The 12,420-nt window shown below is 43.9% G+C and overlaps 1 protein-coding gene across 4 annotated transcripts in view; it reads right to left on the bottom strand.

Moving 5' to 3' along the window:
* MAP3K20 (mitogen-activated protein kinase kinase kinase 20) overlaps positions 1-12,420 on the bottom strand; it is a 173,253-nt gene that overhangs the window by 150,524 nt on the left and 10,309 nt on the right. For 2 of the 4 annotated variants that reach the window (XM_025994018.2, XM_025994017.2), the window contains exons 1-2: positions 9,572-10,032; positions 9,209-9,401 (exon numbers count right to left, since the gene is read on the bottom strand). In XM_025994018.2, the coding sequence (XP_025849803.1) occupies positions 9,209-9,401; positions 9,572-9,693 (315 nt within the window). In that variant the 5' untranslated portion in view covers positions 9,694-10,032. Of the gene's footprint in view, positions 1-9,208; positions 9,402-9,571; positions 10,033-12,420 lie in introns of those variants that run through there. The other 2 variants (XM_072751964.1, XM_072751963.1) reach the window with 1 other exon arrangement.

Genomic DNA, 12,420 nt, shown 5'->3' with positions numbered 1-12,420 from the left:
GAAAAAAAGCTGAGGTGTGAACACCCGGTTTATTATTTTGTTTACTTATACCCTATAGATGTACAGATTGTTTATAGTGAGCTCAGGAAATACAAAGATCAGTAAGATCTAGATCCTGTGCTCAAGTAGCTGACATACAGAAGAGGGTAAGATTTGTTCTATGTGGCCCCAGAGTCAGACCCATTATCAATGCCTAGAAGTTACACTATAAAGAACTTTCTAAGAATTAAACTGTTCCAAAACTAAACAGCCTGCATCTCACATGTCATCAAAAGCAATATTCAGACAGGAACTGGGTGTCCTAACCAGGAGCAGGAATTAGGTATGAATTTAAAAAAAGTTAATAAGATAGTCTCTATCTTGGGTAATTTCGTGTGACTTCCTGTCTTCACTAGAAAACAGAGAAAAAAATTCTAGATACCTATTTATTTATTTTTAAAGATTTTATTTGAGAGAGAGAGAGAGAATGAGCAGGGGGAGGGGCAGAGCGACAAGGAGACTCCCCATTGAGCCTGGAGCCGAGAGCTCAATCCCAAGACAACAAGATCATGACCCAAGCTAAAGTCAGACACTTAACCAACTGAGCCACCCTGGCACCCCTAGATACCTTTTTTTTTTTTAATTTTTATTTATTTATGATAGTCACACACACAGAGAGAGAGAGGCAGAGATACAGGCAGAGGGAGAAGCAGGCTCCATGCACCAGGAGCCCGACGTGGGATTCGATCCCGGGTCTCCAGGATCACGCCCTGGGCCAAAGGCAGGCGCCAAACCGCTGCGCCACCCAGGGATCCCCCTAGATACCTTATTAATACCCAAGTGACATAATCCTATTGTGAAGACTAACAGCCAATCATATCTATTTTGAAACTGTCTGAAATACTCATGGATGGCTCTTCTCCAATTTTTCAGTTGTTCTCTCTGTATCTGGCTCTGAATTTCTCAGAAATTCAATTTGTGCTTCATACTCTTTTTATAAAGAAAGAACCTACCTTTGTATTACACCAGTCAGGACACAACATTTTTATTGGAATGCATTCATTGGTTTGATTTCAGCACAATATTTAGAGCACGGCTGGATATTAATTAACTGGATAATATTAACTAACCGAAATGCTTATTGCTTAATATACCGAGATCAATAATACTTTAATGAAGAGTTGAAATAACAGTTTGCAATTAATGTTCCTCACATGGCCAATCAAAAATAACTTCCACATGCAAGTAAACATGTAATCTAACAAAGTTTTGAAAGGACTGTAAAAATGTAAAACAACTGAGCAGCAAAAATAAGGAGGAATAGGGGCTTTTTTTGCAGATTAAAGATTTTTATGGTCACATCATTAATCTGAAGAAAAGCCAAAAGTGATGCTCGTCTGCATGTAACTGCAATTCACAGATCATGATAAGAACATTATTTGTAATTCAGGTGACTTTTTAATCAAATTCAGTTCTAACCCCCCCTGGTTCTAGGAGAAGCCCTTCCTATGGCTTTTCCCCACCGACGACTACCTCTCCTCTAAAGTTTGTGCAGCCCTCAGAAACATCAGCAATACGTGCTTACTCGTTTAACATATACATTTGTTCAATATGTGTCTAATTTCTTAAATCTCTTTCGAGTCGTTCACCTGGGGGGGGGGGGAGGTCTTAAATTATCAGCTCCTAGTAAGGAAACTGCCATGCAGAGACAGGCTGAGTGATGGATAGCTGCTCAGTATACCCTTTGTGTGACTTCCTGTCTTCACTAGAAAACAAAGAAGAAAATTCTAGATACTTATTTATTTATTTTTAAAGATTTTATTTATTTGAGAGAAAGAGAACATGAGCAGGGGGAGGGGCAGAGGGACAAGCAGACTCCCCACTGAGTTTGGAGCCGGGGCTCAATCCCAGGATGAGGACTACGTTAATTATGAAATAAGATGAGGGATCCCTGGGTGGTTGAGCAGTTTAGCACCACCTACGGCCCAGGGCATGATCCTGGAGTCCCGGGATCGAGTCCCATGCTGGGCTCCCTGCATGGAGCCTGCTTCTCCCTCTGCCTATGTCTCTGCCTCTCTCTCTCTCTCTCTTTCTGTCTCTCATGAATAAATAAATAAAATCTTTAAAAAATATATGAAATAAGATGATTTATTTAACAGTGCTTATTCTCTAAGTGATGATTTACACGTGGTGCACCAACATTGAAGTATATGGCACTCTGAACTGTTTAAAATTTCCTAAGCAGGAGTGGCAGGGCAGCCCAAAGGGTGGAAAAGCTGGAGCATTTGTAAAAATCACACAGCAGAGACCTTACAGAGAAGGCAAGAGCTGGGAGCTCCGGCACCACGCAGCTGAAGGAAGCCACCCCCAGCAGTGGCACAGCCCGTGGGTGCCCGCCCCCCCGGGGCTCAGGGACAGAGGCTGCGGGTGTGCCCGCGCAGGACCGGCCCCAGGACGGAGCAGAGGTCAAGGGGCAGGCCCGGGCTGGCCGAGGGGAGGCGGGCAGGGCGGGGGCCGCGGGGCTTGGTGCGCCGGGGAGCCGCCCGGGGGATGGGGGCCCAGGGGCCGCAGCAGGGCTACCCGGGACAGGGAGGATGGTCGGACGGCGACAGCATCGACAGCATCGACAGCATCGACAGCATCGACAGCATCAGGAAGGCAGAGCCGCCCTGGCCCTCGGGGTTCGCCCCAGGGCTGGGAGGGCACCAGGGCCTGTAAACGCGGCCTCCGGCACCTTCCCCCACGTAAGGTTCTAGCAAACCACCAACTGGAGCTTCCCCCAAACGTGGCCCCATGGCCAGGCTGACCGCAGAGGGCGGTTGTGCCGTGCACCTGCCAGCGGACCGTTGTCCGCGCTGGCGACTTGTCAGCGGCGCCCCGAGCTGTGAGCCCTTCTCCGCGTGTCATCCCACGTCACCCTCCTGCCAGCCCGGGCGTGGGTGCTGGTGAGGAGGCCGGGGGCGACCGTAGGGATCCCACAGCCTCTAGGCCACCGCCGGCGGGACTCGGCCACCTGACGTTCCAAACCACCGCCGACGCCCCGCCGCCCCAGCACGCGCACCTGCCCTGCACCTGCCCTGCACCTGCCCTGCACCTGCCCTCCGACTGCGGGGGGGGGGGGGGGGGGGAGGCTCGGCCGCCCCTGCCAGGCGCCGCCCGAGCTGGGGACTCCGCAGATGGGAGGCCCCGGAGGGCGGCTTCCAACACGTTCCCAGGGGCAGCCTGATGCTCCGGGGCCAAAGGGCACAGTCTGGAGGCCACTGACCCACATGCAGAACAATCCAGAAGGGGCAAATCCTGCCGGGGCGGAACAGCTGTGCGGGCGCTGCCTCAGCGGAGCTCAGGGCAGGACCCGCGAGGGAAGGGGCCAGGGGAGCGCCCAGGCTGGCACCGGGCGCGGGCACCCGAGGGAAGGGGCCGGGGGAGCACCCAGGCTGGCACCGGGCGCGGGCACCCGAGGGAAGGGGCCGGGGGAGCGCCCAGGCTGGCACCGGGCGCGGGCACCCGAGGGAAGGGGCCGGGGGAGCACCCAGGCTGGCACCGGGCACGGGCACCCGAGGGAAGGGGCCGGGGGAGCACCCAGGCTGGCACCGGGCGCGGGCACCCGAGGGAAGGGGCCGGGGGAGCGCCCAGGCTGGCACCGGGCGCGGGCACCCGAGGGAAGGGGCCGGGGGAGCACCCAGGCTGGCACCGGGCGCGGGCACCCGAGGGAAGGGGCCGGGGGAGCGCCCGGGCTGGCACCGGGCACGGGCACCCGAGGGAAGGGGGCGGGGGAGCACCCAGGCTGGCACCGGGCGCGGGCACCCGAGGGCGCAGCCGCAGAGGCTCGGCTGCCAGCTCTGCGGCAGCGAGGTCGGCCCTCTGGTGCCCGGAGGTGCCCGGAGGTGCCCGCGGCCTGCTGCCGCGCCGGCCCGGGGGATCCCACACGTGCCAGAACCCCACGGCGGGCGTGGGCAGCCACGGTATCCCCGTCTGCCTCGGTCCTATCAATGCACCTGAATAGGAGACGACTTACAAGATCGGTGATGCCGTTTCAGGCCTCCTTACTGCGTCCAGAGCCGGCTCCCACCGCAGTCCGAGCAAACGGTTCTTTAGTGAAACGTCAGCCCCACAACTGCAGAGCAAAGGAAGACGGGTCTCCCCGGGGCTAAGAAAGTGATAAAAACATCTGCCAGCCTTGGGTGAGCCGCTAAACGCCCTGGGGCTGGTGAAGTCCGGGTAAGAGAAGCTTTTCCTTTTATTTCTGTGTCGATTTCAAGAGTGTATTTTCTGTTTCTCATGGGCATTTCCCCCTTGATACAAAAGCTGCTCGGTAGTTCCTCTTCTTATGCCCTGTTTTCACATTTTGATGTTCTCTCTTTAATTATAGATACAGCATGGGACAGTTTCAAAACGTGAATTTATCTGATTTCAACATTTCTACAACAAATTTGGTAAGTTTGTTGTGTGTGTGTGTGTGTGTTTTTAAATAAAGGGAGTGGTGCTTTGCAAAAGGCAAGGCAAAAATCCTCATATTTCACACCTCTTGAACACTCTGTTTCCTTTCAGTTCTTTTGGGGAAACAAAAGGAATCATTTTCGTATCTCATACTTAAGTCTGGTTTCCTACTATCAGTAGGAGACCCACGGATGTCAAGGTAACATAAATGCTCGCAGGTCTCCATCTCTTGGAAAAACATATCATGTGCAGACATGTCTGGTTTAACATACCATTAAATATACTGCAAGAGCAAAATGAAGCTGCTGTGATTAGCCTTTCTAAAAGGGTCGTGAAGCCGATGAACTAATTCTCTGTGCTGTGTGAGGTCAGCGCTTGGAAAGAGGACCTTGACCTGCAATGTCTTTCCCTGCCTTCTCCACTTCCTGCTTCAATTTCTGCCTAAACAATACTGTTCGATCTCAACTCATCTGAAATTTACCAAAAAGATACGATAATGACTTCTTTCCTTACCTTTATAATAATATCCTTCAGATATTATTTTTTTCCTGTTGAAATTCTTAACAAAAATAAATAGTGCACCGTAAGTAAATCTGCAACTAACATAGGCTAAATTATCACTGAAGAATTCTTTGAAAAAAATCGATAGAAAAGTAAACATTAAACATTTTAGGCGCACATACTGAGACAGGAAAATTAGTAATCTGTGACATATTGACAAATTTTATAAAACTCCATTCACTTGAACATCCTAAGAAAGTGACATAGACTGTCAGAGCTATAATTTTTTTTATTTTTTCCAATTATAAAAGTAAATATATGGCTCACGCAGTGTTCATATTTGTCAAAACTGAGTGATCTGTGCACTTTATTGTATGTAAATTTTACCTCAAAAGGAAACAAAACAGTAAACACCTACTAATCTCTGGTAATAATATGCATGCTGAAGTATTTAATGGGAAAGGTACTGATGCATGCAACTTATTTTGAATTACATCAAAATGGATTGATGGATAGAAGGACACATAGCTGAATATATATGTGATGAAGCAAGTATTTATGTTAATGACAGACCCTAGATGGTAGACATATAGATGTTCACTAGAAAACTCCTTCAACTCTTCTTTATGTTTGAAATTTTCACAATAAACTGTTGAGGGGAAATATGAGAGTATAGAAGAATATGGAAAACAACAGAAGTATAAGAAAAAAATAAAAACACCAAACAGACACCAAGCAGACACCCAAGACTTTACTATGTATGTATGATGCTTTGTAGCTTGCTTTACCACTTAGCGACATAATAACGTGCATTTCCTTAGTTCTCTAAATATTCTTCCAAATGCAACAGAATTCCATCGTACAGAAGTAGAATAATTTTTTGCAGCTTTACTGAGGCATAATCAACAAATAAAATTGTAATATTTTAAAAGTATAAAACATTTTACTACACATATGTACTGTGTTACTTCCACTGTGTGAATCCTTTCGTATCTATCACCTCCCATATTTGCCTATGTGTGTGTGTGTGTGTGTGTGTGTGTGTGTGTGTGTGTTTGAGAAGTAGCATAATTTAAAAGATAATTTGTTACAGAATACTTGGGTTGTTTCCAGTTCTTCACCATTATCCATCTGAGATGAGCAGCCTATTATATCCATCTTTCTGCATATCTCTGATTATTTCCTTAGGATGAAGTCATAGAAGTAAAATTGCTGGCTTAAGGAGAGTAAATATTTTAAGACTTTTGATACATTTTTGCTAATCTCTTTCCAAGTAGTTTACCAATTTACATCCCTAACACACGATCACAAATCATAGCTAGCCATATTAATGCTTCAATTAAATGCTTGTATAAGTAAAATTTATCTGTAATCATTCTTCCTCCCAAAGAACAAAGGCTCTTTTAAATTTTTTTTTTTTTTAAGATTTGCGTTATCTGAGGAAGAGTGAGTATAGGATAGGGAAGGGCAGGGGAAGAAGAGAATCTCAAACAGACTTTGCACGTCACTCAATCCCACAACCTCAAGATCATGACCTGAGCAGAAACCAAGAGTCAGATGCTAAACCAACTGTGCCCACCCAGGGGTCCCCAAAGGCTTTTTTTTTAAAGCAAGTCTACATTAAGCCAAACGAGTATCCAAATCTTGGTTTCTAAATATCATGGTTTCAAATCAGGTACCCTGAACCTGGGCTTCTTGAAGAAATGGCTGATTGCAGGAAAGAGATCAGCCTGGAACATCTTCTTGTGCCAGAAAATAAGGAAATGCTAAAAAGTGATGGAGACATCAAAAGGACACAGGAACTAACTTGAAGGGACTCTTGCATTGGGACATTTTCAGCATGAAAGGGAATAACAACAGTAATATAATGTAACATTTTGAATTTTAAAAAGAATCTAAAAGTCTACAATGAAACAATGAATGAATAGGTGAATAAATAAGTGAAGAAAGGAAGGCTCTCACTTACGCTAGACCTTTTTGCTTTATAATAATATCTCATTTAAACAAGAATTGCCCAAAAAATTAAAAAAATAAATAAACAAGAATTGCCAACAGATGCTTAAAACATTGGGTAACTTTTGTTGAGAGAAGATACTTACATAGCCTCAGAGTATCTTCCAACAGCTTAATTATTAATTACAGATGGAAAAAATGTATTTTTACTATGGAGAAACTGGGTAAACCCCTCTTAGTCGAGGCTTCAAAATTAGTATTACCAGTAACAAGACAAATGGACATCGTAGTTTCCCATTAAGATATGCCAAGGGCACATGACCGGTGAAGTATTACTACTTCAAAACTGCATAACCTTAAACTAGGCAAGAGGAAGAGGAAATCAGATAAACCCAAAAAGAGGGACATTCTACAAAACAGTCCTGCACTCTTCAAAAATGTCCAAGTTTAAAAGACAAAAATGGAGAAAACGTTCAGTTAAAGCAGACTAAACAGATATAGCAATTAATGCAATATGTGATCCTGATTGGATCCTGAGGTTGGAAAAAACTGCCATAAAAAGTCCTTTTTTGGACACCTAATTTCTGAATGATACACATTTAGGTTAAAATCAACTAATTTCTGAATGATACACATTTAGGTTAAAATCCTACACAAGAGCAGGACTTTGTAGTTTCCAATTCCTGTTTTCACCCCTGTGCTTTCCTATGTCATTTTCCTAGCTTCTCAAAGATAGTTAAAAAAAAAAAAAAAAGTATTATGGGGAGGGGACAAATAGGTTGCAATGACTGTTTTCCTGTCAAAATTTGTTCCATGATTCAAAAAGTCTTTCTCACATTCAATAACCATATTAGAGCATGTGTGTTGTACTGAAGCTGCAAGACCTAATGCTTATAAATATTAGCATGCTTAAGTATTTTGAATATAAATTGGATAGAATTGGCTTATTTTCTCCCCAATCTGGTCAACTACAGATTTCAGAGTTAAGAACCACAGAACAGGGGTTCTGATCTCCTGGATTTGAACTGCCCCTCCTGAGGCACCTTAATATATTTTTCAAGTCTCTATTTTCCCATCCATAAAATGGGTACAATAATGCTTGCCTGTAAAGGGGCTTAAAAGTTCACTAGATAAAAGAAGCTAGGTCCATCCAGAGTAAGAAATGGTTTTACTAATTGGCTACTATTTTTCTACCTAGCACCCTTCTGTATAGTGCACACACTGGCACTAAAAGCTATCGTTCCGTAATGGTTTCCACAACCTCCTGGTACCCCAAGGCAGAAATATCTTAGACCTTCTCATCTGGCTTCAACAACTGGAAACCCAGCTGGTGATCACACAGTCACACAGCACTGCTGGGAGGAAATGCCACAAAGTGCTGCCATTTGGGTTTCCTTCTCTAATCAATTGCTACGGTTCACTGACAACAGTTAAGGGGGAAAAAAAAAAAAGAAAGAAAGAAAGAAATCATCCAGGGGAGATTAAAAGATATTTATGGAAAGTTCACTTTAAAAAGACATGGGAAAAAAAAACAATAATTAGCCAAAACAGGACATAAATAGAAATGACCAAAGCAAGCTACAGAGGGTAGCTGTTAAAAGCTATCACTGCCACTGAGCCCCTGCAGGTCAGCTCCACAATTAGCTTTACTCTCCAGGTACCAAACTGAACGTGGTGACCAAGCTGTGTCATATTTCTAAGGAAGATGAAGGGCATATGTACCGAAGATGAAGGACCAGCACAAGTCCCACACTCTGGAAGCCAAGACTCTTTTCTGATTTTATGAATAGGGCAGCTCTTTGTCTAGCATCTGGTAATTCTTTATTAAACAAAGTTCATCACTTTTGGCTTCGAGGTGAAATCCAAGAAACTATTATTGTGTATATTTCAGTAGAAAAATAATGCTTTGTATTTTTTAAAAGACAATTCCTGATGGCCACAAATTCACGAAACCCAAAATAGAAAGGGAATAAAATTTTCACACGTTACTCTTTACTGACCCCTCTCGGCTGACCTAGGGAAAAGAAACGCCTGAAGCCTAAGAAGGGCTGAAGCCTCACCTTCACCCTCGATGAGAGCTCAGAGAACATTCGGTCTTTCATGCCATGGAAAGAAATCCTCTCAGTTCAGATGACCCCTAGGAGAACTCAACCCTAACACACACGTGGCAGTGATTTCTATTTATGGGGCTCCCAGAATGGAAATTGGGAAACAGCCTCATGGATCAGCCCCAAAGGCCTCGCTTGCTAGGTCCCTGACAGCCTGTGACCTCTGACTCGGTTGAAAAGCTTACATAAGTGCAATCACAACCATTTCTGAGAGCAGAAAAAGACCTTACCTCTTTCTCTATTTTGAGCAGCTTCTTTACAGCCACCTCCTTGTCCTGGGATATCCATCTGGCTCGATATACGCTCCCAAAACTTCCTCCACCGCAGTTTTCAAAAAACTGCAAGTCATCAAATTTAATTTGCACAAAGGAGGTACCGAGAGACGACATCTCATAATGACAAAGTATTAGACTCCCACAAAATCTGCAGAGAGAAAGAAAAAGAAAAGTTGGATTATAAAAATACTAGAACAAATCCTCCAAATCCCACGTTAGGGAATGTGTAGCCAGTGCTGTGAAACCTCCAGAAAGAACCTGGATGACTTAGGAGAAAGGAAAGCAAGGCTGTAAACAAATCAGAAGGAAAACACGTACCCTGGCAGCCCATGCAAACAAAAGTCAACAGCAACTTGTCCAGACTTTGAAACACAGCTGTTCACGGAGAAATGGCTCGGATTTCCCCCCTGACAAAACCTGTAGCGGTGCTTCCTGCACATCGAGAGCAGCTCTGCCTAAAGGCTACTGTGTCACCAGGTCTATCACGAAGCCTGACAAACCGGAGGCATGCTTTCAACAGCAGGCTTGCATAGCTCTTCCGGCATCCGAGGCATGCCCGCTCTCCACGTTGTGCGCACTGCACACAAAATATACATCATAACCTAACCAGCTGGGCATCCTGGCACGAGCAGGGCCACGATGCTGCAGACTGAAGGCCAATTTCAGGGTTTATATCCCAAAAGCCAAGGTTCCATTTAGGGATGATAGAGAAGCCGGCCAAGTGTTTTCTACAAGTGGCTCCCTGGGCTGTACACCGTAGCAGAATTTAATTAAAGAGTAGAAAATTTGCCCCTGATTACAATATATTAAGTCATCCAAAGAACTCTGCCAAGAATGTTTAAAAAAAAATATTATGTTTGTCTCCAGAGGAACAGATTACCCCTCCCAGAGATTATTACAGTGATAGTCTTCTGCGGTCTAAGGAGTTTTACTATTATCTGGGGAAGTGGTCATTCCTTACACACCGTGCCGAACCACAGACCAGCAGGAAAAACAAAATAAAAACATACAAACAAGAAAACAAAGGACTAAAATTTTGAACCTGCATAAAAAAGCAGGCGGATAACAAAAGTCTGTGTACATAGTCTTGCCAAACTGTAAACCAGAATCTCACAATGAGGGAGCAAAAAGATAAATCCGTATGTATACAAAACACCTGGGGTGGGGTCCTCCTAACTGTCAATGTCATGAGAGTTTATTTTAAAAAGCAGGAAAACTTCTAGCATAAGGAGACAGAAATCAATGTGATGACTAAATGCAATGCATGACCACAAACTGGATACTGGAATCAAAAAACAAAATCTATAGAAGGTATTACTGGGATTTTGGGGAAATTTGAATACCAACTATCTATTAGGTACTATTATTTTATTTGTGGATATTAATGGTATTTTGCTTTGATAAGAGGATGTCCTTATTCTTGGGAGATCTACTGGGGGACACACTTAAGAATTATGCCTACAACTTAATTTAAAATGGTTTGACCCCCCCCTTCCACCTCCAAAAATAGTGCATGGGTCTAGAGGGAAAGGAAGCAAATATGGCAAAAATGTTAAGAACTGGTGAATCTAGGTAAAAGTTGTTTGAGTGTTTCACTAGTCTTTCCATTTCTCTTGAGGTTTGATTATTTTCAAAATAAAAAGGTGAAGGAGGCAGTTTGTATCTATATAAATTGACAAAATTTCTTCATAAACAACTGGAAGGTCTGCTGAGTGATGTACACAGTTGGCTCAGAGATCTTAATGTGCAGCTGACGAGCAATCCCATTTTAGGAACACCATGTCACTGAGGAATGCCAATTTCTTCTTCTTCTTTTTTTTCTTTTAAAGTAAGCTCTATGCCTAGTGTGGGACTTGAACTCACAACTCTGAGATCAGGGGTCACATGTTCTACCTACTGGGCCAGCCAGACGCCCCGAGAATGATGATTTCTTACACAAAGTCAAACTCTGCTCTACTCTGGGGAGAAGGCAAGAGAGAGAATTGTTTGTCATATAAAGTTTAAAAGTTAGCTCACTGTCTACATAAAACCACAGAGGAAAAAAACTTTAAAGCTATATACATATGTGAGTCAACAATTTACCTTACTAACTTTTGCTTCAATTCATATTCAGTTAATTACAGAAAAGAAGAAAGTTTGGGGGCACTTGGGTGGCTCAGTTAAGTATCTGCCTTCAGCTCAGGTCATGATCCCAGGATCCTGGGAGAGAGGCCCACATCAGACTCTGCTCAGCAAGGAGCCTGCTTCTCCCTCTCCCTCTGCCTGCCACTCCCTCTGCTTGTGCTCGCTCCTACTTGTGCATTCTCTCTGTCAAATAAATATATAAAATCTTTAAAAAGAAAGAAAGAAAAGAGGAAATAAAAGTTTAAATAATATTTAGGAATGTGCCAAAGGTAGGAACATAGAATATGCAAGCTAAAAAGTTTGTTCAACAAAATGCAAAACACCACTTGCAAGATTCCCTCAGTGTTACCAATGCTAAGTCTATACTGCTATCAATCATTTTTATTTTTATCAAAGTATAAAAATAAAATAGGACTACAAAGCTTATAATAAAAAAAATAGAACTCTCTTGCTCTACCCCTCCCCACATCCACATCTCTCTCCAGAGGAAACTAATTTCAACTTCTTTAACATTTTTTCTATTTACTTCCATATTTCTAAAAAATGTGTTCATATTGCTATTTCTTGGTGTTCCATTACAGATATTATCTATTCATTTCTCCCTATGGAAGAAAAGAATTTAGTTTCCATATACTCCCATTACTCCTTGCATAAAAATATGTCACACTTGCCGAGTCCTCCCAGCTTCCAACTACACTGTAACATTTAGTTAAACCAATTCAGTAGTCTAACTATTGTAGACAAAGTAAATAATCCCAGGAGTACTGTGTAGAATTCAATGATTTTTCCTTTCTTGGATAACTTTTTGTTTCTCCTAGAGTTATTAGTTTCTCTGTTTTTGTTGTTGGCTTAGCTTCCCACTCCACCCCACCCCCCTGAAAGATTTCATTTATTTGAAAGAGCATGAGCAGGGGTATGGGCAGAGGGGAAAGCAGACCCCCCACTGAGCAGAGATACCAACACATGGGGCTCAATTCTAGGACCCTGGGACCATGACCTAAGCCAAAGACAGATGCTTAACAGACTAAGCCACCCAGGCACCC

Source organism: Vulpes vulpes, chromosome 3 (assembly GCF_048418805.1).
Source record: "Vulpes vulpes isolate BD-2025 chromosome 3, VulVul3, whole genome shotgun sequence".
NCBI lineage: Eukaryota > Metazoa > Chordata > Mammalia > Carnivora > Canidae > Vulpes > Vulpes vulpes.
Note: the sequence above shows the minus strand (reverse complement) of the source record. Positions and strands in the feature narration are given on the sequence as shown.